At 43.6% G+C, this 25,708-nt stretch overlaps 1 protein-coding gene across 1 annotated transcript in view; it reads right to left on the bottom strand.

Annotated features, from left to right (window-relative positions):
• Positions 1-1,918: 1,918 nt before the first annotated feature.
• LOC103189435 (histone-lysine N-methyltransferase 2C) overlaps positions 1,919-25,708 on the bottom strand; it is a 114,888-nt gene continuing 91,098 nt past the window's right edge. Inside the window, 13 exon segments of the mRNA XM_007909831.2 lie at positions 1,919-2,816; positions 4,610-4,718; positions 6,521-6,594; positions 12,213-12,329; positions 12,889-13,057; positions 15,025-15,155; positions 17,659-17,795; positions 19,692-20,814; positions 21,343-21,450; positions 22,875-23,017; positions 23,406-23,640; positions 24,287-24,438; positions 25,285-25,472. Coding sequence (XP_007908022.2) covers positions 2,724-2,816; positions 4,610-4,718; positions 6,521-6,594; positions 12,213-12,329; positions 12,889-13,057; positions 15,025-15,155; positions 17,659-17,795; positions 19,692-20,814; positions 21,343-21,450; positions 22,875-23,017; positions 23,406-23,640; positions 24,287-24,438; positions 25,285-25,472 — 2,779 coding nt within the window. The 3' untranslated portion in view covers positions 1,919-2,723.

The raw sequence follows: 25,708 nt of genomic DNA, 5'->3' as shown, positions 1-25,708 counted from the left end.
TATTTCGGTGGGATTCTCGGCCAGGACACTGTAAGAAACTGGCTTCTCTTTTCGAGTAGTGCCACAGGATCTTTAAGGTCCATTTCAAAAGGGCCCTCAGTTTAACATCTCACCTGAATGACGGCACCTCCGATAATACAACACACAATCGCCAGCATTGCATTAGAGTGTCACCTTAGACTAAAAAATAGCCCTTGCATTTGATATAGAATCTTATCACAAGGTTGAGACATCTCAAAGCGCTTCACAGAATATATTGTAAAGTGGATTGACTCGTGTATTTTGTGGGTGAAATGAGTTACAATCCCCAACGTGGGACTTGAACAACATTTGCAATTATATAGCGCTTTTCACGCAGGCTAGCATCCCGGAGCGCTGAACCCACAACCTTCTGACACAGAGGCGAGTGTGCTGCTGATTAAGCCAGGCTGACAGATTGGACTTAACAGAGCCTTTTCACGTAGGCAGAACATCTCAAAGCATTGACAATGAATGAACTGCCGTCGGCAGGTGTCTAAGAACAATAAAGAACCATAGTTGTAAAATATTTTATTTGTAAATGCCGACTTCCTAATCTGAGTGCACAAACTCCAAAAAAAAAACAATAACACTCCTTTTTCCCATACTTCAAAAAAAAAGCCTAATTTCCCCCACCCCCACCCCCCCTCAAACTCTCCAAAAAAAAGATTAGATACTATTGTACAGGACAGAGGAGAACAAAAAACCCTGTAGGACAAATACTGGCAAGGATTTTGGAATATTATACAAGAAAAAAAATCCAGGAAATAATTTCATACAACTATTTATCAAGAACTATATACAATCAATCTCTCCCTGTAAAGTACAAAAAAATGCGACGTGCCATATACATTACTGTTTCATTGGATATAGCAACATTTTGTTTAGTTGACTGAAAATTCATTCTTGATCGCAACCCTTTGTGTGTGAATAGGTCAGTACCAGTTAATTTTATTTTTGCTTTATCTCTCTTTTCTTCCAGACAAGTACAAAGTAAAAAGGTTCGAAAATTGCAGACGTACGTTTCGTAATTCAGGCGGTGCGAAAAAAAAGTTTTTTTTAATTAAAAATCTAATCTTTTAAAAGAAATGTAAACAAACAAAAAAATCCAAATTATTACTCTCCACCAACCATACCCTCGCTGTGTACATGTGTGTGCCTACATCGATTCCAAACCCCACCCTACCCACCCCTCCAATATTGCCGAAAACAAAACAAAAGTATTTCCTGCAGTGTTAGCCTAATTACATTTTGTAAATCAGTCTTCAAAAATAAAAACTATCTCGACAGACTACATTGACCACTCTCTTTCCCCTTCCCATTCCAACCCATCCATACCCAGTACACGATTCTTGCTATGTAAGCTTGTATTCCCCCGACTGTATTCTGGAGATAGGCTCCCATTATTACTACCGGTGGTTTTCAACCCAATTCACAGTTGGTAGAAATTATGCATCATGTAACTCGACTCAATGATCTTCTCTTAAAAAGCTCTGGAACAGCTTCAGGTAGCATTTGGTCATTGTATTTTTTTTGTTTAAACATGTGCGCGTGCACACACACGCACGTACACACAGCATTTTCTCCCTCTCAATTATTTACACTTATTTACAAAGTAACAGCTGTTTTTTAAAAAATTTCTAACATCTGTGGGTAACGGGAGCAGCTTGGCTTTTGTTTATTTTCTTCGTCTACTTTTTAAAAATAGCTTCATTCACTTATCCAATAAATACAAAAATGTGTCTTCTTTTATTATACAGAAATCAAAAAAAACCTACAATAAACTGACTCACGGAATCAAGTATTTTAATTTTTTTTTAGTGCAAGTTATTCCCTTAGCTGTATATCTAAGGAAGTCATCTCAGTACATTCCTTGTTCAGTGGTGTCTACTTATTTTAACTTTTAAACGTGCCAGAGGGCCTGCCCCTTACAAGTAAGGCTGTGACCAGCACTGTCGATCTTTCCCCCTAGCTGGCGATTTCAGTCCTACATTCATTAAGTGTCTGCCCTACTTGGGACGCAGGTCAGCCATTGTTTTTTATATATTGTTTTCCTTCTTCCTAGTTTTTAAAAAAGAACATTTCTCGCTCATCAATATAGGACAGCAACTCCAGTGCTAGACCATATATATTTATATGTAAGTCAGGGTGGTCCAACTGCAGGCCCGCGGGCCTTATCCGGCCCAAGGGATGATTTCATCCAGCCCTCAAACCATTTCCAACTCATTGTCTGACAATCAAGAGACAATCACCGGGTGCTCAGGCTCTGCCCGACAACGGGACTGGCCAATCAAGAGACAGTCACCGGGTGCTCAGGCTTTGCCCGACAACGGGACTGGCCAATCAAGAGACAGTCGCCGGGCGCTCAGGCTCTGCCCAACAACGGGCCTGGCCAATCAGGATAAAATATTGCTTATGTGGCCCGCGAACGTTTCTCAAATCCGGCATCCAGACCTCAGCAGCTAAAAGGATGGACCCCCTGGTATCAGTAATCCGCTGCCACCTGCATTATGAACAAACAAACCCATGAATGGGAGGCCCAGTGACCTGTGATGATTTCCCCGGCTTCAGTTGAAGCTCGTTTACAGAGCTCTGCTACTGCCACTGGGGGCGAAGAGATTTCACCTGCGAGTTTACAGGCTTTCGTTTTTTTAAAATGAAAAAGCATCTCTCCCCCAGGACAATCAACCCCAAAGGTGATGGCTTTAGTTCATCCATTTACGGCAGTTCACAGCTCCACAGTGACATGGGATCTTGTGCTGGTCGTCTTCGAAATCAAATTTGTAGTCATAGGACAACTGAAACAGAACAAACATAGTCTCGTCATTGTGTTCTCTGTGAAAAAGTCTGTCCTTCCAATGAGACATTCAACTTCTCCTATTCTATGGAGAATGTTAAAGATCCCAAAGTGCTATTCAAAAAGAGAAGGGATTTTCTCTCCCCCAATGTATCCTCCAGATGGGGGATAGAGATTGCAAGCACTAAAGATGGTCATTACAACAACAGCTTGCCTTTATACAGCGCCCTTGATGTAGAATAACATCCGAGCACTTTACAGAGGTGGGGTTGGACGCTGAACAAGGGGAAGGGAAAGCTGGCCATAGGCACAGCCAACGAGGAAGCTTTTAAGGCAGGACTTGAAGACAGATAGAGAAGGGGATGACAGCAGGGTCATGGGAAGGAGTTGCAGAGATTATAATACTTGCATTTTATAGAATATACTGTAAAGTGAATTGACTGTACATTTTGTGGGCGAAACCCAGCAGCCAATTACACAATGTCCCACAAACAGTCGTAGTAGTCCAGTAAGCAATTGGAGTAAGGAAAGTTGCCAAAGGTTTCGCCCCACCTGGGTATTGAACTCGGGTCCTCTCGCTTGCAAGGCGAGTGTGCTAATACTATGCTACAGGACTCCATGATTAGGGGTGGAGAACTGGAAAGGTCAGTCATCGAAGATGGTCCAGGTAGAGAGGGGCTATGCAAGAAGCTCAAGTTAGCCGAACAGAGGGGTCGAGCAGAAGAGTGGGATTAGGAGGAGATGGGAGAGGTAAGGAAGGTATTGGGAATGTAGAACCAAATTAGCAGATGTGCTGAATGACTCAGTGAGATTAAGGTAGGTTAAGTGTTGTAAGTATTTAAGTTTACTAACCCTTTTCTTAAGGGTTTTCTAAATCTAGCTCAGTGTTAACTTCAGATTTGATTTTGTTTTGTCACTGTCAAGTGCTCTGGAACACTACCCTGTGTGAGGTGTGCTATATAAATGCAAGTTGTTGTTGTTTTGCCAAAAAAAATTGAACAGATACGAGATCAAGTTAACTACAGTTTCTATGCAACATGAATATAATACTAATAATCCTTACATTTAGCATAACATCTTTCATGACAGGAGGATGACTCAAAGCACTTCATAGGGTTTACCGTAAAGTCTTGTGACTGTATTTTGCAGCCAAATATGGCAGCTAATTTGCATACAGCAGTGTCCTACAAATCAACATGATGCGAGTGACTAATTTTATCTGAGGGATTGTTGGCCAGAACGCTGGGAGAATGTCCTTTCTTCGAGTAGTGCCATCTTAGCCAAAGGACCTCATTTCCACAATGCAGCTCTCCCTCCCACCCTAGGACTGCACTGGTTTGAATTAAGACTCTGAGTTCAGTTCTGACGTAGGCGAGAGACGTCTCAAAATGCTTCACAGAATATAATGTAAAGTGAATTGACTGTATACTTTGTGGGCGAAACGCAGCAGCCAATTGCACATAGCAGTGTCCCACAAATAGCCATGGGTTGAGTGACCAAATTATTATTATTATTTTTTAAAAGGAATTATTACCCCCGGAAAAACGATCCGCCAATCGACTAATAACCCGGTTCCTACTTACTGCTAGGTAAACAGAGGCGTGTGGAGTAAGGAAACTTGTCCAAAGTTTCGCCCTGCTGGGAATTAAGCCCAGGTTTCGCGCTTGCAAGGTGAGTGCTCTAACCATTGAGCTACAGGACTCCACAAATCGCAATGATGTGGGGAGTGGCTGAACTCGCAACCTTCAGAGATAACCCAAAGATACTTGATGCTATGTCTAAAATCACACTCACCTCCTCTCCTTTCTGGATCCTGCGGTTAGAGCTGATGATTATTTTGTGCCCTTTCTCAAACGTTACCACCTCGGCCACACAGTTCGGTGCGCAGGAATGATTAATATACCTGAAGGAGATTATAGAATGCAGATGGAACAATAGTTTGGATGAAGAAAGCCCTTTGGCCCATCCAATCTCATCCCTCCAGAACCCCCATCCTGCCATCCCCCCCATCAGCTGATCTTTATATGTGTCCCAGTGTCCTGGCCTCAACCACCTTTAAACCACCTTTCCTGGCAACCTTGTTCCAGCTGTTAATTATCCTCTGGGTAAAGTAAAACTTCCTGGTGTCTGTCCTGATATTACCCTTTACAACACTAAACCTACATCCTCTTGTTCTACTGTCATAATACATCTTGAGAGTACTGTCTGGGTTCACTTTTTCAATCGCACTTAAAATTTTGTTAAATTAGTTAAAATTGTAACTATTAGTCAGAATCTGTCGGCTATAAAGGAACATTTTGAGTTTACCCCACCCCTCCCCCCACCACCAGTTACCAATTCACTGCCCAACACAACTGGTTTTATTGGAGGAAACAATGTGAACGAGACTTGGCAAATACCATGAGTGAAGGGTGAACACAAGCAGACCCTAAAAAAACACGAGAAGGAGGCCATTCAGCCTATTCCACCAGTTTATTAGATCACTGCAGATTATCTAATCCCAATTTCTCTCTGTACCCATCTCATCCCCCGATTCATTCTGCATCTACAAGGGTGGGTGGGGAGAGGGAAGTGCATTCCACATATCCTCACACCGGTTTGTTGTCCTCACTTTTAAAGCCCTCCACAGTCTTGCTCCTCTCTACCTCTGCAACCTATTTAAACTTCATCAACCTGTCTGCTCTGTTCGCTCTGCAGGCACTGGCCTGCTCCTTGTCTCCCACCCTGCTTACTCTATCGGTGGTTGGGCCTTCAGCTTTTCTGCCTCCATCCTCTGGAACTTCACGCTGGAGCTCCTCCTCCTAGCCCCATCCCTTGCCTCCTTCAAGGCCCGCCTCAAGATCTTCCTTTTCGACCCTGCCTTTGGTCATCTTCCATCCTTCAACCCCGTTCCCTCCTCCCCTCTCTGATCCCAATCTGCATCTCAAGTGCAAACCCCTCATAGTCCAGAGGCTTAGGACATTCTCCGATGTGCAAGGTATTATATAAATGCAATTTCTTGTTGTTATTTGTGTGAAGGAATACTTTCTGACCTTGCATCTAAGTTATGTTTCGCTTCTGCACCAGGGCCATTTTTTGGAAGGAGCTAGTGCATGGGGACGGCAACAACAACATGCATTTATATAGCGCTCCTCACACGGGGCAGCAACCCTGAGCGCTTAACTAGAGGGCAGGTTAAATGAGACTGGAAGGATTGCTCTTTAAAGAGCCAGAGTGGACACGATGGACTGAATGGCCCTCTTCTGTGCTGGTTCCAATTTCTCCACTTTGAGCATAGCCGCAGTACTTCAAGAGGGCACTACTGACGACAGACCTCATGCACAGGGCCCGAGAAGGGCAGGCCAGTCATCAGGGGTGAGATAAGGTACCTCCCTCAGGCTTCCTACAATCTGTAAACCTTTTATACCCTACGTTTGGTGCCATAATCCAGTACCCTAACCATTCACCTCATCCCCTTTTATCTGCCTCTCTGCCTATAACTAATGCTAACATTATCCAAATTGCAGCTGTGCAAGAATTCATGATAGAATTTTAGGAAGTTGGTCCTGAATGTACTGAGAGCCTCGCAACGTATTTCCCGCTGGACGTCTGAAAGTTGACAATGGAGACAGAGATGAGCAGCTTCTACCCTGAGGCCAAGGCTGGACGGAGCTGGAGCCGTCACATCAAAGGTTCGTATGCACACAGACATGCGGCCCCACCCACCTGGCAGGTCCTCCTGTCAATGTTGCATCAATGACATGATCGTTGTCAATGCGAAACATGTATACTCCACGGTTCTGAAAAGAGAGGGAGACCAAACACATTGCTTGATCAATAATAATAATTATTATTACATCTGATAGCGCCTTCTTAATAATAATCCTTGCATTTCACATATATTTCTTATATATAATAATTATTATAATTGCAATTGATTGAACACCTCTTTTAATAATAATCTTTGCATTGTCAAGACACTTCAAAGCGCTTTGCAGGATGCTACTGACATTTTCTGACTGAGTATATTGTGAGCAAATGCAGCAGCCAATTTGCGTGCAAAAACATCCCACAAACAGCCATGAAGCAAATGAGCAATTTTATCAGGGGGATTGTCAGCCTGGACACCAGGGAGAACATTCTTTTTTTGAATAGCGCCATGGGATCTTTAACGTCCACCTGAGCAGGCAGACAGTTTTGTCTCATCTGAAGGTTAGCACCTCTACAATGCAGTACACCCCCAGCACTGTGAGATTCACAAAACTGAACACAACACTCCAACTGTGGAATAAACAATATCCTCTACAAATATACTATTGACTCCTTGCTCTTGTACTCAGTGCTTTTATAAACAGAATAAAACCTAGATTTTCATTCCCATGTTATAATATTCTTGTACCTCTAGGTTTTTCTGCAATAATAATATAATAATAATCCTTACATTTGATATAGCGCTTTTCACGTCAGGAGGACGTCCCAAAGCGCTTCACAGAACATACTGTAAAGTGAATTGACTGTATATTTGTGGGCGAAAGCGGCAGCTAATTGCGCACAGCAATGTCCCACAAACAGTCGTAGATTGAAAATGACCAATTTATTATTGTTCTTGTTTTTTGGAGGGATTATTATTAGGCTCTGTGTGGAGTAAGGAAACTTGCCCAAGGTTTCGCCCTGACCTGGAATTGAACTCCGGTCTCTCACTTGCAAAGCGAGTGCTCTAACCACTGAGCTACAGGACTCCACAAACTCCGCTTTCAAACCCACCTCCTTGATCGTCCCTATGGTCACCTCCCTATCCTCCCTTCCTTGGTGTCCAAACCCTGCCACTACAATATCCACTCTGTTAACATTCTCACATTTCCTTCCCTTGTTCCTCTTTCAAAATGCAATACTCAAAGTTCAAAATGTGTTTCTTTGTTGAATTCCAGTGTCCTCCTGTAGTCCTCTCCGTTCTCAGAGATTGAGTCAATGCAAAATTGTACGGTATGCAAACAAAATCTGCCTGTACACAAATATTGACACACTATCTGTACTTTTTTTAATGTTGCCGTCAGGTAGATGAGAAACCCGACTGGGGAGACAGTGGGGAAAATATAGCAAAATAACTTGATTGACAGTTCTTAGGGTGTTGGACTGAAATGAAACGTGAAATGATTGATCCGTGTTGAATCACTGTGTGCATACACATTTTTTGGATACCCAAGCCTACACAGTACACATTTTTATATGGAAAACAAGAAATCCACAGCCCTGGCCACATCTCCAGTCTGAAAAATATCCATCTGCCTTTTCAGCTCTCCTTCGTGTCCTTCAGTCACTATGCCCCAAACCTCTGGAACCCTCCGCCTCACCCTTTCTCTTATCTATCTTTAAATCCCGCTTTCAAACCCACCTCCTCGATCGTCCCTATGGTCACCTCCCTATCCTCCCTTCCTTGGTGTTCAAACCCTGCCACTACAGCGCTCCGAGATGCTAGCCTGCATGAAGGGCCCTATGTAAACACAAGTTGATGCTGAGCCGTTTCGTTTGTCTGCATTCCCGTTATTCTCAGGCCTATTTTTTGTAGCATACCCCCTAATCCACATTCACAACATCCACTGGATTCACTTCACCTACACATTCTGCTATTTCTTAAAAAAAGACTCAGAAGGAGGAATTCAGAGAGAGAGAGAGAGAGAAATAAACACTTCTGCATGTTTGGCTGTTTTATGGAGATTGTGTGCAGACTTGAACATTTCAAGGATTCTTATTATATTATTATTATTATACTGCACATTCCTTAGTGGTCAGCTAAGCCGCATTCTGCTATCTAGTCACATTACCTGGTAATAGGCTTTGTTACCAGAGACAAGTATCACCTAGACAAGGCACATCCTTTGTTTTGTCTGTACTAAGCCTTTACAATCACAAAGAGTGCATTTAAGCAGCATAATCTCCCAAAGTGACTCTAACACTGTTTTTAGGCTTTTAAGAAACACCTTGGGGTTCGATCTCAAGTAACGCCAAAGATCACAGCACAGGGCAGATCACCCACAACAACACAAAGCTCACATACTCCACCCCTACAGATAAAAGCTAACAAAATTCTCAAAGTCTGACACCACACTAATAAGAGACTATAATACGGCTTTAATAATAATAATAATAATAATAATAATCCTTGCATTTGATATAGCGCTTTTCACGTCGGGAGGACGTCCCAAAGCGCTTCACAGAACACACTGTAAAGTGAATTGACTGTATATTTGTGGGCGAACGCGGCAGCCAATTGCGCACAGCAATGTCCCACAAACAGTCGTAGAATTGAAAATGACCAATTTATTATTGTTTTTTTTTTTTTTTTTGGAGGGATTATTATTAGGCTCTGTGTGGAGTAAGGAAACTTGCCCAAGGTTTCGCCCTGCCTGGAATTGAACTCAGGTCTCTCGCTTGCAAAGCGAGGAAAGCGAGTGCTCTAACCACTGAGCTACAGGACTCCAGCTACAGGGCTTTGAGACAAGCTTGCCAAAGACGAGACATCAACAACAACAAATTGCATTCATAGTGACTTGCGCATTGGACATCCCAAAGTACTGAACAGTTGCGCATTTGTACCCGAGCTTGGGGATGGATTCAAGACGGGTGGGGGCCAAGGGGAGTGGGATGGGAAGATGACCAAAGGCACAGTCAAAGATGAAGGTCTTGAGACCCGCCTTGAAGGAGGTGTGGGAAGGAGCGAGTTGCAGGGGCTCTGGGAATGGAGTATTGGAGGATGAGGTCAGAAAGGTTGAAGGCCAGACCCCAACGGTGGAGTGGGCAAGGCGGGGGACATGGAGCAGGCTGCTGAGTGGAGGGAGCGAGAAGGTTGGTAGGGATTTAGAAGGTTAGCAAGGTCAAGTGGGGGAAGACTGTGGAGGGCTTTAAAAGTGAGGACGAGGATCTTGAACTCGATACCAAGGAGATGGGGAGCCAGTGAAGCCGAGCGAAGATGGGGGTGATTGGTTTGGGGAGCCTGTTTCTTGGTTATGGTTAAGCTTTAACATGCACCAGGCTGCTTCACTCCCAAGAACTTCATCCCAGAGACCCTTTATGTTGTATTACTCTGTATTTTGCCAATAATGGAAAAACACTGAACATTTCTACCGCTCTACTTTTCATAATAATAATTCTTGCATTTGTTATAGCGCCTTATCAGATTGTTAAGGCATCTCAAAGCGCTTCACAAGATATTCTGTAAAGTGTATTGACTGTATATTTTGTGGGTGAAACGTGGCAGGCAGCCAATTGCGCACAGCAGTGTCCTACAAATAGTTGTGGATTGAATGAACCAATTTATTTAATTGAAGGGATTATTAACCCCCAAAGCGATCTGACAATCGACAAACAACCAGGTTCGTACTTACTACTAAGTAAACAAGGCTGTGTGGAGTAAGGAAACTTGCCTAAGGTTTTACCCTGCCTGGGAATGGAATCCGGGTCATTTTGCTTGTGAGGCGAGTGCTCTAACCACTACCCTGCAGGACTCCACAGATGAAATTTTGCTGATAATTGTACTCGTGTGACATTTGTAACCTTGCTGTTGTTTCCTTTCTAATGTCCTTGTTTGTACTCCTACAACGTGTTTATATGATAGAAATGACTAGTGTCTCTGTCTTTATTTCCTTTATCTAATGTCCTTACTTGGTCTGTTACAGTTACATGGGAAAAAGTTATAGCATGTAAAAGATGGTCCATGTACGTGAAAGACTTTGACACAGTATCTCATCACATCTTCGAGACGTCTCAAAACGCTTTACAGAATATAATGAAAAGTGAATTGACTATATATTTTGTAAGCGAAACACAGATGCCAATTGTGCTCAGCAGTGTCCCACAAACAGTCGTGGATTGAGTGACCAAACTATTATTATTATTTTTATTAATTTGTACAGTCCATGTCAGGTGAAAAGTAGGTGAAAAAGTGTATATTAGTTAGGTGGACTTGCAGTCCTCATCTAACGCTAGTCATGTAGAGAAGGGATAAGGAATGTTTTAATAAGATGGTTTGGGGGTGGAGGTGATGAGTAAAAACAAGGAAACGGTATCTGTGAGATAAACCAGATGGTTTTGAAGGTCGTGAAAACTTGTTTGTTCATGTGTATCAATATAACTATAACTAACCAGTCTGAAGTGGAACAGACCTGGAAAAGAAGAACAAAATAAAGAAGAAAAGAAACTACAAAACTATTTAGGAAAACATGTGCAACTGTATATTCTGTTCCTTGGATCAAAAACTACAGTATACTTTTCTGTATCATGCACATTGCTATATAAAGTTTGGTGTTTAAGCGCCCGGGATGGTGTCTGGCGTCAACGCAAGTTGTTGTAAAATTATAATTTTCATCTGACTGTTTGAGCTTGATTGTTTTGGATCCTGAACCAAACAAAGACTCACAAATTATGGAGTCAACGACTTGATTTAAGTTCAATTCAATATAGAATTGATCTAATACAGAACCCCCCCTCCCCCACCACACCGCTTCTCAGATGCAAACCCTGAACTGGCTAGAGCCTGGGGACTGAGAAAGGCTCCAAAATCTTAAAAGAGCTTTTTCAAGACTCTTAGCTCTGACCCTTGCTTCCATTTGCTTGATCTTTTTAGGCTAAATTAGGAGTCACAATCACCTCGGCAGATTACAGTGCTTAAATTGTACTTTTCAGCGCCTTGGGACGTCCTCCCGACATGAAAGGCGCATACAAATGTAATCTTGTTGTTGTTGCTGTTCTCACCTGTTGTGTTTGGAGAGGCTGAGAGTTAGCACATACAAGACAAAAGGAGGTTAGCTGCTTTCTTTCTCTCTAATCCCAGACGTCCTTAATGTACCATAGTACGTTCATACATAGCAGCCAGTATACATAGAATGGTAGCATTGACAGGATACAGAGAGGCTTCTCGCCCATCGAATCTACATTGCACTAACTTCTGCATCTACTCTACCCTAATCTCAATTCCCTGCTTTTCCCTACCCTGTACTCTTTCATATAGTTCCCCTTCAGCCGATTCCTGTTGTGGTCTTCACTTCAACAGATAACAAGTATTCCACCTTCCAAAATGTAGGTTTGCCAGATGGCACTTTTGTTTGTTTAACAACGGCAGTTACCCTCAACGTTCTTTGGGTTTCTGCAAATCTTGGTTGTCGCCAACCAGTGCCTCGTTTCTCAGGAATTAGGTAAATAGGGTGCGTCCCTCTGGGAAGAGAGTACACATTCCATTCATTCCAGGCACAGGGAAATTCCACTTGTAGCTGAATATGTGTGGAACTCTCAGTCTGGTTTGGAGACTCAAACACAGTGATGGGTTTCTGTACATATCAGGCTTATGAAAAAGATATTTTAATTGGCTGCTTCAGTACTAAGTCCCACAGGACTCGTGCTGTATATGACTCAAGCAGTAAGTTACCTGTGATTCATACAGTTTCTCTCTCCTGTTAGCAACTTCATTGCGGATGATTGTTCCAATGTACTCAATGACCATGGTATGTTTCTCAATGTCTCTTGCAGCATACAAGCCAAGGCCCTGAGGAAACATTTCCAATTAATCTTGTGATTTACATATTTATATTTGCTGATTGTTAAGTAGCGCAGAATAAAAATGGCCACTGTCAACGCTTCCAGGTCTTCAGGTTGCCATCAAAGTCACTTCCTGTATGCAGGAAGCACCAATGGCCTCACACGGTGCAGGAAGTGACATCAGCAACACTGCCTGCGCATGCCTGCTATCTGCAGGACGTCAGTGCTGGAAGCTGGAAATGTAACACAATTATTATTAATCATAGTAATCATGTCATTGAGACATCTCAAAAGTGTAAAGTGTAGTGACTGTATGTTTTGTGGATAAAACACGGCAGCCAATTACAGTGTCCCATAGACAATCATGGATTGATTGATCAAATTTTTAAATTGCTTTTGAAGGGATTAATCCCCCTGGAAATTGATCCGGGTTCCTAGTTACTGCTAGGTAAACAGAGGTGTGTGGAGAAAGGTAACTTGCCTAAGATTTCGCCACATTGATGGGTTTACGCACACATCAGTCATGCACCTACCCGGCTGATAAAACAAATGAGTGAACCACTGACCTGGATGCGAGAACGGGCCAGGTACACGTTAATCTTCCATTCAGTCTTCATTTTGCGGTACTGGGAGGACTTGGAATGAACAAACTGCTTGCTATAAGGTGCATTCAGCTCTCCTGTTACAGTGCTCTGAAAAGACTTTGATGTGGTGGTGCTGTTCAGTGTGTGCGGCCTAGTCAGATCCGGCCACGAAGTGAAGGTAGTGGTGGGGACAAGGGGATGAGAGAGAAAAACAAATTCTGAAGTTCCTTTTGGTCAACAAGAGCATAAATGTGAATAAGCAAAATGATTTTTTTTGTTCTCTTGGCAAGCGGATGCAAACGGCACATTTTAACTGAGCGAGGCTGAGCAGCCAATCTAGCAAAAAACACGTACATGAACACAGGCACACACACACATATAAGCGCATGCACACACACGCACAACAACTTGCATTTATACAGCGCTCTTCACGCAGGGTAGCACATGCACGCACAATCTAGTAACGCATTCACGGGGACACACATGCAAATCTAGTAACGCATTCACAGGGACATGCTCGCATGGGCACACATGTAGCCTTTACAGGGGTGAAACTTGTGGCGTTTGATAATTACTGCATTGAGTACATAATGAGGAGATGCGCCAGTGCAAATGAGAACCCATCATGAAATGCACCGCTGCAAATTTGAATGCATTAATAAATGCAACGCCGCAAAATTCAACCAAAGTATGAACCACTGCCCAGGGCTTCTAAGAACACAGGAGGTGCAACCATTAGACAACACGCATTTATAATAATAATCCTTGAATTTGATATAGTGCCTTATAACGTCATTGAGATGTCTCAAAGCAGTTCACAGAATATACTGTAAAATGGATTGACTGTGTATTTGTTTATTATTGTTTTAATCTAACTTTTTCAGGAAGGGAAAGTTGTCAAATCAGACCATCAATCTTTGCCTTCTTTCATCTTCCTTTTCTTTCCCCTCTCCCCCTCATCACTGTAAGTGTGGTTCATCTTACGCCTCTTCCCTCACATCCAACTACCAATGTCATTAGAACAAGGAGATGGGAGCTGTCAGCACTGAGGAGATAGACGGACATATATTGCTGAGAAGAATGACAGATTGGAAACTTTTTATTGAAAGATATGAAGCTGTAGTTATAGGTGGCTGTTTTTTGGAATGACGAACGTCAAAATAATGTTAATATTGTTAAACAAATAATAATCTCAGTGATTGCTAAAGAGAGACACTAGATAATTCCAGGTGCCGCTCTAGAACATTAGACAGCCAGGAAAATAGGAACAGAGGAGGCTATTCAGTTTGTTCCATTATTTTATTAGATCACTGTGTGAAGGTGATCGATCTCCTTCACACTGGCTTCCTTTGATTGAGTGTCCCTTCAATGTGTAGAGTAAGGAAATCTTAGGCAACTTTCCTGACTCCACACGCCTCTATCTATTGAGCAGTAAGTAGGAACCCGTTTTTTAGTTGATTGGCAGATCGATTTCCATGTGTAATAATCCCTTTAAAAAAACAAAACATTTTGATCACTCATTTCCACGACTGTTTGTGGGACACCACTATGTGCAATTGACTGCCGGGTTTTGCCCACAAAACGTAGTCAATCCACTTTACAGTATATTCTGTGAAATGCTTTGAGACGTTAGAGATTTCGCTTTGAAAGAATCCAGTTGATTCCACCTCTGTAGCAATTCATTCAACATCGTCACAACTCATTCCAAGCAGAGAATGCTTAATGTTCTCCACAAATCTGCATAATCTTAAATATTAAGATAGTCTCGCAATAATAATAATCCTTGCATTTGATATAGGGCCTTATCACATCGTTGAGATGTCTCAAAAAGCTTCACAAAATATACTGCGAAGTGGGCGAAATATAGGTGGAATTTCAGTTCTAATGGTACAGTGCGAATAGTACAGAAATAAATTTAGTCTGAGATCGATTAAAGTCTTGTCTTGGGATTGCGTCTGTTCTTGTTGCACCCCTGAGTAAACGATAAGCACAGCAGAGAAGCACCCACTTGCAACACCTAAAGCAGCACCCAGCCTGGCACAGCAGAGCAACAAAATGCAAAATGCAACTCTGAGCTATACTAGGTGAAGTTGAAAACAAAAATACCTTAACACAAACCTCTTGACATGGATACTCATTTTGGGTTCGGATCGGGCACAGCCGGAAGGGTTTATTGCTAGTGGGAGCTCCATTAGTGGGTTTCGGCCGTAGCGAAACATGTAGTTTTCACAGCTCTCGACTCCAGGTAACTTCATTGGGAAACAACACAGAACAAAGTCAACTGCAAACCCAGCTCACATCCCTCAGTTTCACTTGGGAGGCAGAATGCTCCTGGTGCCCCCTTCTTGAAGTATGGGGAAAACGTAGGTAAAATAGGACTGAAAGGATCGCTCTCAAAAGTGCCAGCACAGACATGAAGGACTGAATGACCTTCTTCTGTGCTGTAAACTTCTATGGTTCTACGTAAAATGGACAGGTCCGTCAATAAAGGCATTGAAGCAAAGATTGGTATGGTAGACATGTTAATACGTGGGCACTTTCTGTTGTATCAAATGTCCCAAAGGTTGATGTGAAACAAAATTATGCAGCAATTAAGGCAAGAGTTGAAATCTGTCTCTGGGGTTTGGAACAGTTCCAGGCACCAGGAATGTTACAATAATAAACCTTATATTTGATGTAGCCCCTTTCACATCAGGAGGACATCTCAACACTTCACATGATTTCACTGTGGAGTGGAGTGACTGTGTTCTTGTGGGACAATGTTGGGGTGGAGCAGGTGGCTGGGGTGTGAAGCAGCTTGAGAGTTGGTGGAGTGGAGCGGACTGGGGGAGTAAGGACTGCAGGAGATCATAGCGGCAGGATGTGTGGGTGTATGAAAAATGAAGCATGTTATTGTCTACAAAGTAGCTTGCGTGTACAGGAAACATGAACCTATCTGAGCAGTCGATAGGAACATAATTTTGGTCTGAGAAGTTCGGGATAATACGACTGAGAAAACGCACATGACAATTAGAGGCACATTTCAATGCTATCTCTAGTTTGTAGCATGTTATATTTAATCACCCAGCACAATAACAACATCTAGTCTGGAGTTAGAATATTAAGGTCTATGTACACAGACAGACACACCGACCTATTAAAGATCATTCGCTTTCGTTGATATTTGCGATTTATTTTTGATGAAAAAAATCAATAACTCAGCCCAACCGAACATGCAAATGTAGCAATATTATCAAACGTGCTACAGAGCTAAAGCATGCAATGTTTTATTCAGCTCCCTGAAGTGCATTTAAAATACTCCACACATCAAAGCTCAATCAAACCCAGGTCTTGATGAAATGTTTCAAACAGCAAACTAAAACCTGCCCCCTCCTTGATTAGTGATATGTTAGGCCAATAGAAAAGTGGCGCCGCATTTTTCGGCCGAATCTGCCCCAAACTCCCTCCTCTGCTAGAAACGCACTACATAGTGTGCTAGGCCCCGCTACACATCTGTACACAATGTGCTAGGCCCTGCTACACACCTACACAGTGTGCTAGACCCCGGCCCGGCGCCTGTGGCCTAAACTGAGCTCCTGCGACAAATTCTTGGTAAGTGCTGTACTATTCAAATGAATAATTTTAGTATTTTAAACATAACTAAACACGATCAGGAAATATACGCCTATAGGTTTAATCCAGGTTATTTCACAAAATGCATCTCTCAATAGCACCATTCAACCCTCCGCAATTTGTTGAAAATTTGTCAAAGGCACTGCAATTATTGGCAAATATTTCTGCACTTTTCTATTGGTCCAGGTGATATGGTATGGAAAGAGGTTATTTGGCCCAACTAGTCCGTGACAGTGTTTGTACTCTGCACTTCCCCTCTCCTGTACGCCTCTGTTCTCCTTTCTCCCTCAAATTTAAAATCCTCATCCTCACTTTTAAAGCCCCCCATGGTCGTGCTCCTCCCTACCTCTGGGAACACCATACCAACCTATCCACTAACTCCGTTCTGCGTGCATTGGCCTGCTCCATGTCACCCACACTGCCCGTCCCACCATATGCGATATATATATGGTTTCAGCCTTTCTGCCCCCACCCTCTGGAACTCCATCCCCAAATCCCTCCACCTTGCCCTCTCCCTTGCTTCCTCAGGGCCTGTCTCAAGACCTTACTCGTTGACCATACCTTCGGTCACACTCCAACCCTCAATCCCTCCAACTCTCTTGATTCCAACACCCAGCTCGGGCTCGGGTGCAAACTCTTAATTAACTGTCCAGTGTCTTGGGACGACCTTGCAATGTGAAAGGTGTCATATAAAAGTAATTTGTTATTGGTAACTACATTGATGCTCCTTGATTCAACCGACTAGCAATGAATTCCACATTCTCACCACCCTCTGCATTCCTCCTAAACTCCTTTTTGGATTTACTATCTGTTATATATTTACGCCCTACAGATTTGGACTAAAATTCAATTAAAACTGTACAGTATTACTTAAGAGCATACACATATTTCAACTGTAAGATTCAACAACATGCATTTATATAGCATCCTTCACGCAGGGTAGCATCCTACAGACCTCAGAAATAATGCCCACATTCCTATTCAACCTGGCCTTCAGTCACCCTCCTACCCCATCCCTCCTTATCACAACCCCCAGCTCGGATGCAAATCCTTGTCTCTCTAGCACCTTAGGATGCCCTCCTGACATAAAACGTGCTATACAAGTATAATTTGTTGTGGTTGTTATTTAAATTGCATTACCGATTCTGCTATTCGGGTGACTGCAGAAACAGTCAGGCCAAAGAGGTCATCGCCTTTCAGATAGTCCGGGAAGAGTTTCAGCATGTCAGCATCTCTCCGGAGCCGGGCTATCGGTTCTAGAAGCTTCTCCCACACTGCTGTAAGAATGATAGAAAACGCAGCATTTTTAGTTATGCAATAAATAGAATCTGTGCATTTTCTCTCTCTGTCAAGTCCATTGAATTTATTTTACTCAGTATCTTTGTTTTTTGGTTTCATTCAGCTGTTCTATAGTTGATAAGTGGTAAGCTTAAAATGTACATTAAACAATAAAAAATTTTGCATTTGATACAGAGCCCACATTGAAATGTCCCGAAGCGTCCCACAGGACTCGTTGTAAAATGCAGTGACTGTGTATTTTGTAGGCAAATGCGACAGTTGATTTGAGTATAGTAATGACCCACTCAGAGCTGTGAAGTGATTTTATCGAGTGGATTGTCGCCCAGAACACTGGGAGAAACACCCTTCTCTATTCAAATAGCACCATGGGATCTTTCACATCCTCTCGAATAGGCATAAATAGGACATTGGTTTAATGTCTCATTTGAAGGACAGCACCTCCAAAAATGCAGCACTTCCCCAAGCACTGTCTCGATGCATCAGCCTAGACCAGTGAGCTGTCAAGAAAACCCCCACCCCCCCGAACATTGGTACGAGTGTAAGTAAGTCCATGTTCGATCAGCAGTATGTTTTCAGTTCTTTCAAGAAATATTCAATCAAGAACATTTATTTTGTTGGCCGACCATAAAGGTTGGCCACCACTGGCCAAGATGATGCAAGTTCCAAGTCCCGATGCTGGGATTGTACCCAGAACCTTCTGATTCAATGGGAATAATCATCACCAAAGAGGCTGTGCGCCACCACAACTGGATACATGTCTTTTAAAAATTATTTTTAAAACAATTGCAAGATTGGTCTGGATGAAGAAGGCCCTTCAGCCCATCTGATCTCATCCCTCCAGAACACCCACCCCTTTGCCCCATCACTGCATCAAACTGCTTTTTAAATGAGTCCAATATCCTGGCATCAACCACCTTTCCTGGCATCCTTTTCCAGTTGTTGATTACCCTCCGAGTAAAGAAACACTTCCTGGTGTCTGTCTTGAAATTGCCCTTTGCAACAACATATATTTTCTTGTTCTCCTGTCTTATTGCATCCCAATGTGTTGATCTGGGTTTACTTTTTCAATCTCATTTAAAATTTTATACACAATGACAACTTTCATTTATATAGGGCTGTTCACGTGGAGTCGTGTCCCGGAGCACTTAAACCTACACCTGTGTGAGTCATCTTCTCTCAAGAATGAAAGCCCTAACTTGTCTAATCATTGCTCATAATTCATAACATTGGTGATCATCCTCGCTGCTCTTCTTTGCACTGCCTCCTGTACCTGGACAGCCCCATTATGTTGCTCACAGTGACCAGTACTGTATGCAGTATTCATGCTCAATCTGACCAGCCTGAGAATGACATCTTGGCATCTAAACTCCACCAATGATTGAGCAATATCTCATCCTTCGAATTAGAGTCCTACCTGCCTTTTTGGGTGGATGTTAAAGATCCCATGGCACTGTTTGAAAAGAGAAGGGAATTTCTTCTGGTGACCAATAAATAATTCCCCCAAATAAAATAGGTCACTCACTTCATGGCTGTTTGTGGAGTGAGTACAATTGATGTGCACAACTGACTGCCACGTTTGCCTACAAAATACACAATCAATCCACTTTACAATATATTCTGTGAAGCACTTTGACGACATGATAAGGCGCTATATCAAATGCAACAACAAATTGCATTTATATAGCGCCCCTCACGGAGGGTAGCATCCTAGAGCGCAAGGATTATTAATTTTATTGCTGTGTGAAAATTGGGCTGCGGCTTTTGCCTACAAAATACACATTCAAACCACTATACTGTAAACCTTAAGAATCGCATTGAGGCGCTACACCAAATGCAAGGACTAGTAATAGAGCTGAGCTTCCCATTTGCCTCACCTTTGGGAGAGCTGCCCTTGAGCACCTGGTCCTCATGGCCCTGCTCGATGACGCGGATCAGGAACTCGGGGAGCCCATCCCTCTCCTCGATGGAGCACAAGTAGCGGCTGCGCTTGTTGCAGTAGCGGGTGCTCCAGTACAGCCGGCTGGCCTCATAGCCCACTGGGTAGAGCGCCAATCTGCTGTGGAAGTCCTGCATCTGCTGCGGCAGGAGCTGCCCGATGGCATGGAAGATCAGACTGCCCACGCGGAAGGTGTGGTTGCGTTCGCCCCGCTGCACGATGCTGGCCACCTGTTTGACCTCATCCCTCTGGACGTAGACCCTCCGAAAGACGGCAAAGTAGGTGAGCTCCTGCTCGTGTGGCCCCCGGGGCTTGTGGAGGGGACACAACATGGTCTTGTCCTTGAAGAACATGCACTGGGCTTTGCCGGCACAGGTGAAATGATAGACATTGGTGCAGCGGATGCGGTGACAGGTGCTGGTGGCCCCCATTTTGTGACAAAAGACGCACTTCATGGACAGGCCCCTCCGCAAGGCCACCTCCACGTTGATCAAGGCCCCAGCCTGCGTCTCGTACACCTCTGTGGACCACAGCGCGCAGTTCAGGTGGACCCACAGGTCCAGGTCCAGGTTCAAGAGCCTCGCGGCTCCGTCGGTCGTGCCATCGCCCTCTTCGTGGCAGAAGCAGCATCTCCTGTAGTCTCGAGGGATGGGTTCTGGCTTGAGAGAGGTCCCCAGTCTCTTCAGCAGCTCATCGATCTCCTGCTCCGAGGGTACCTTCAGATGCCCTTTGGGGATGACTATCTGAACTCGCCACTTTTTCCACTTCATCCCTTTCCACCTTTTAAGCACCGGCCGGGTTTCGTCCAGGGAGCCGTGGAGAGACCGAGGCCTGGGCTTTAGCTTGACCGTCACCTTGAGGTCCTCCGCCTTGGGCTCCTGTTTGGGGAGCTCTGAGCAGGCGGGAGGGAAGCAGAGGGCTGGAGTGGTGGCTGACGCTGTGTTCTCCTGTAGCCTCGGGAGGCGGTGGACGTCCAGGGCAGAGGTGTTGTTGTTGTAGTGATGGAAGGTGTTTCTCACCATCTCCTTCACAGGCTGTTCGGTTGCTAAAAGCGCCCCTTCCTGCTAATGAAACAAAAATGAGACACAATATTGAAATCTACAAAGATTTACACAGACTGTATAGCACAGAAACAGGCCAAGCTTCCGACTCATTCCTTACTCCTGCCTTCAAACCCACATCTTCAAACTATCTCCACTTCTCCTCACCACCACTTTCCTTACCCCCCCCCTCCCCCTCCTTTCCCTCCAATCCATCTCCCCTAACTCCTTTCCCTCCAATCCGCCCACTATGCCCTATCCCTCCAAAAAATAATAATAATAATTTGGTCACTTAATCCATGGCTATTAGTGGGACTCTGCTGTGTGTAATTGACTGCCTTGTTTCGCCCACAAAATACACAGTCAATTCACTTTACAATATATTCTGTGAAGCTTTGAGATGTTTCAACGACGTGATAAGGTGCTATATCAACTGCAAGCATCATTATATTATCCCACCCCTGCCCCCTTTCTCTGCAAAGTGCTCCGAGACGTTACTTGAAGTGAAGGGAGCAATATTTAAAGGCAAGTAGTTGTTGCTGTGGTTACCTTTGACTCGGGTGTTCTGGCTTGCGTGGCCATCGAGTATTGCAGAAAACAGCTGTTACTACAGAAGACAATATCAGCCTCCACTTTCCACATCCTGTCTCTTGAATCCTAAAGAAAAAGTCAAGGATTTCTTTTACTGACATTGACAGCCACAAACCTTTGTGACCCCCAGTCCCCTGATGTTCTGTCAGCCTGCCTATCAGATCTCAGGATGGTTTCAGGACAGATTCAGGATTCTTTTTCATAATAAAAAAAATTGCCTGAAGTAAATGAGTAATTTGTGGTATTATTGACAAGGACACTGGAAGAAACTCCCTTCTCTTTTTGAATGGCGCCATGGGATCTTTAACGTCCATCTGAACAGTCAGACAGAGCCTCAATTTAATGTCTCATTCAAAGGATGGCATCTCCGATAAAGTTACCGACTGATCCAGGCTAACACAAAATTTAACATGGTCCTAGCCTCAAGACATGGCCTTGAAATCTAGGGTGGTGTGGAAATTCTTGAATTCAGTCTTAATTTGTAAGCTGAATTTCCTGTGGTTGTTTAAAATGAAACTTAAGAAAATAAAAGTACGATGGCAAACATTTTCCCTCGACTCTGGGACAGGAGTTGTGAATTCAAGCCCTGTATCAGGGCTTTGAGCTCACAGACCCGACTGATGTTCAGTGTAGTGCTGGGAAGAGCACTTCAGTTAAACCTTTGACATCAAAGAGCACATTGCACTATTCTTATAGAAGGGAATTTCTCCTGGTGTTATGGCCACGTAATTCCCCAGATAAAATTGTTCATCCACATCATGTCTGTTTGTGGGACATTGCTGTGTGCAAATTGCTGCTGCATTTGCCTACAAAATGTGCCTGCACAGTCACCACACTTTACAGTAAAATCCTGTGAAATGTTTTGAGACATTTTGTTGACATGATAAGTTCCTGTATCAAAACATGTAAAACGTAAGTTGACTGCAATTGTGTCCAGCTTTGGTCATCCAAAGATGTCAAGGAGATAGAGGTGATCCTGAGAGGAAATTTACTAAGATGATACAGAGGATGAATGATTTGGCCTATAAGCGGAGACTGGAGGATCTGGAATATTTTTCGCTGGAACAAGAAAGGTTATGGGGTAATCTGATAGACGTCTTTAAAGTTATGAGATTTTGATAGTCAATAGAGAGAAATAATTTCTACTGGACAGTGAGTCAGTGACTAGAAAGCATTGATTTAATAAATTAGTAATCCAGCAAATGGGGAGATTAGAAGAAATTTTCCAAGCACAGAGTGGTTAGATATGGAATGCCCTCACAGGAATATTAGTTAAGGCAAAATGCATATTAGTTTTCTAAAGGGAACTAGATAAATATCTAAAAAGGAATAAAACCTTATGGGGAAAGGGCAGATAAATGGAACCAAAAAGATCACTCTTAAAAGAGCCGGTACAGACACATTGGGCCAAATGGCCTTCTTCTATGGTGTAAGTTTATATAGGTTTAGCATCTTAACGCTTTGTGAAGGTGATTTACAGAGAGACTTGCCGGTTTGTGACACGGAAGATCCATAACAGTTTTCCGCACACCGTTACCGAGCACCACCACGTCACAATGACGGCACCACTGGGGCTTAGTGCTGGCAGAGCTGTCCACAACTGCTCGATGATCTGTCTTCATTGAGATGGTGCCTGTTACACGGGGACAGAACAATGTGCACAAGTATTATATAAAACCATAACCACAACCAAGGCCACAGAGGTAGAATCAACTGGGATATTTAAAAAGCAGAGGGATAGATGGAGGGCCGGAGGGACAGATAGACGGAGGGACAGATAGACAGAGGGACAGATAGACGGAGAAGGTATTTATACTACAATTCATAGTGAAGCTCAGTGAGATGCTCCGGTGAAGTAATAAGGTACCTCATCAAATGCAAAGATTATTGTTAAATATAAAGCAGAAACTCTCCACTATGAAGCATCAGCGAACTGTTTGGAACAAGGCATGCTTGTTTCTTTCTAAGCTTTCTCACCCGCGGGTGCACACGACACAAGCACGAGACCAACACACACTTACCACCGGGGAGCGTCACGTAGGGGAGTCCCTGCTGTCCAGCCGACCTCACTATCCGGATGGGTCCAGTGAGCCCCGGATGGGGGCTGTATGGAGGTCTGCCCTCCGGAGCTTGGTTGTACTTGTATGTGTTGAGCAAAGCCATGGATGGTGGCTCACTGGCATTGCTGACCTCGTAACTGTTGGGAACTTTGACTCGAAGAAGGTCAGCCACGGCTGCTACTACTCCATTTATGTCCTGGAGGGTCATGTACAATTCCCAAAGAGAAAGAGAGAGAATTCACCACAATATTGAATCATAATAATAATCCTTGCATTTGATATAGCGCCTTATCATGTCTTCGAGACGTCTCAAAGCGTTTCACAGAATATACTGTGAAGTGAACTGACTGTATATTTTATGGGAGAAACACGGCAATCAATTGTGCACATCAATGTCCCACAAACAGTCATGGAATGCATAACTAATTTTATTTGGGGGATTGTTGGCCAGGATACCAGGAGAAACTCCCTTCTCTTTTCAAATAGTGCTATGAAACCTTTAACCTCTCTACCTCTCTGACCAGCTGCCTCTGCTCGACTGGCTCCGGTCTCCTGCATGTCCCATTTATTGGTGGCTGTGCTACTAGCTACTACGCTCCAAAATTCTGTGACTCTCTGCTACAATCCCTCCACCTTGCCCCCTCTTTGCCCATTTTCAGTTCATACTTGAAGATCTTTCTCTTTGACCATGCCTATGGTCACCAACTCTCTCTCTCCCCGGTTCGGCAACAGGTTCCACCACTGTTAAGCACTCAGAGGCACTACCCTGCTTGAAGGGTGCTATAGAAATGCTGTTGTTGTAATCTTAAATTTACTCTATGTAGAAAAGATCATGGACTCACCTCAGCCGCTGTAGGAGTCAGTGTGAGTGCTACTGACACCAGGCCAATCTTGGGCCCGTTTTGAGACTGTCCAAACTGACTCCCAAAAAACATAGACCCTGTGTTTCCTGACATGGCTTCCAGCTTCATGTCATTCCGCCTGGCTTCAGAACCTGAAACAGTAAGATAAACTACAATTACTTGGTACGCCCCACCCACTACTCCTTGGGAAGTGCTTTGAGATCACATTGGGGGAAGAGAGTCAACACAATATTGTTGGAGGTGTTGTCCTTCGGATGAAGGAATAAACCGAGGACCCGCTTGTGCCTGTTCAGTGTTGTTAAACATCCTGTGGCACTATTCGAAAAAGAGATGGGAGTTGAACCATGGCATACTGGTCTCAGATAAAATTGATCATTCACTTTGTAGCTGTTTGTGGGACATTTGCTGTGTGTACATTGACTGTCGCGTTTGCCTACAAAATAATAACAACCTCACAATTGGTATGGAGACTTTCAGATCAGAAGATGTGCCAAAGTAGTTCACAGGATATGTCGTAAAATGGATTGACTGTGTTGTGTGAACAAACGCAGCGGCCAATTTCCGCACAGCAACATCCACAAACAGCAATGAAGTGAGTGACCAATTTTATTTGGGGCATTGTTGGCCAGAACACTTGGAGAGAGAAACTCCCTCTCTTCTTGAATTGCACCATGGGATCTTTAACATCCACCTGAGCAGAGCATCGGTTTAACGTTTCATTTTAAGGACAGGATCTCCCACAGTGCTACCCCACTGAGCCAGAATGACAGAAAAGTCTAGCTGTACAATCAAATCCTTGAAGTGCTTCGACAATGATATAAGGCGTTGTCAAACACAAGGATTATTATTTTTTTCAGTGAAGTGTAGTGTATTTCTAGGTAAACAAGAGTAAATCTAGACCTAGGTGGAATTTCTTCCTAGCAGCTCATCAGTAGCAATAGATCTCCCCCTCACGGTGAAAATGTGTGCATGATTACCTTTGCCAGCGGAGCTCGGCAGAATAGGAATGACTGGGGATGAGGCAGGGTCCGGTGGCTCTTCTTTCACGAGGGATAAGTCAGGATATCTGCTGACCTCCAACCCCACCACGCTTTCCGGCGATGACGAAGCGACAAAGCTGTCCGAAGAGTCACCACAGTCATCCTGGTCACAGTGATCCTGGCCTCTGCAGTGAAAGTGGGGTGGAAGGAGGAAAAAGTCAAGGCAGATTTCTGACCACTGGGAAAAAAATTCTGCACGTTGATTCATCGCACTGTCTCTCTCTGCACAACAAACCAAGCTCAGTTTCTGCCCGTTTTGTTCCAGCTTCACCTTGGAATAGCAAATGTAACATTAAGGTTTAAGCACTCCGAGACTCTATCCCATGTGAAGGGTGCTTTATTTATAAATGCAAGAGTTGAT

The sequence above is a fragment of the Callorhinchus milii genome, unplaced genomic scaffold (genome assembly GCF_018977255.1).
Source record: "Callorhinchus milii isolate IMCB2004 unplaced genomic scaffold, IMCB_Cmil_1.0 Scaffold2, whole genome shotgun sequence".
NCBI lineage: Eukaryota > Metazoa > Chordata > Chondrichthyes > Chimaeriformes > Callorhinchidae > Callorhinchus > Callorhinchus milii.
The sequence above is the reverse complement of the archived record's forward strand: the minus strand, read 5'-3'. Positions and strand labels throughout refer to the sequence as shown.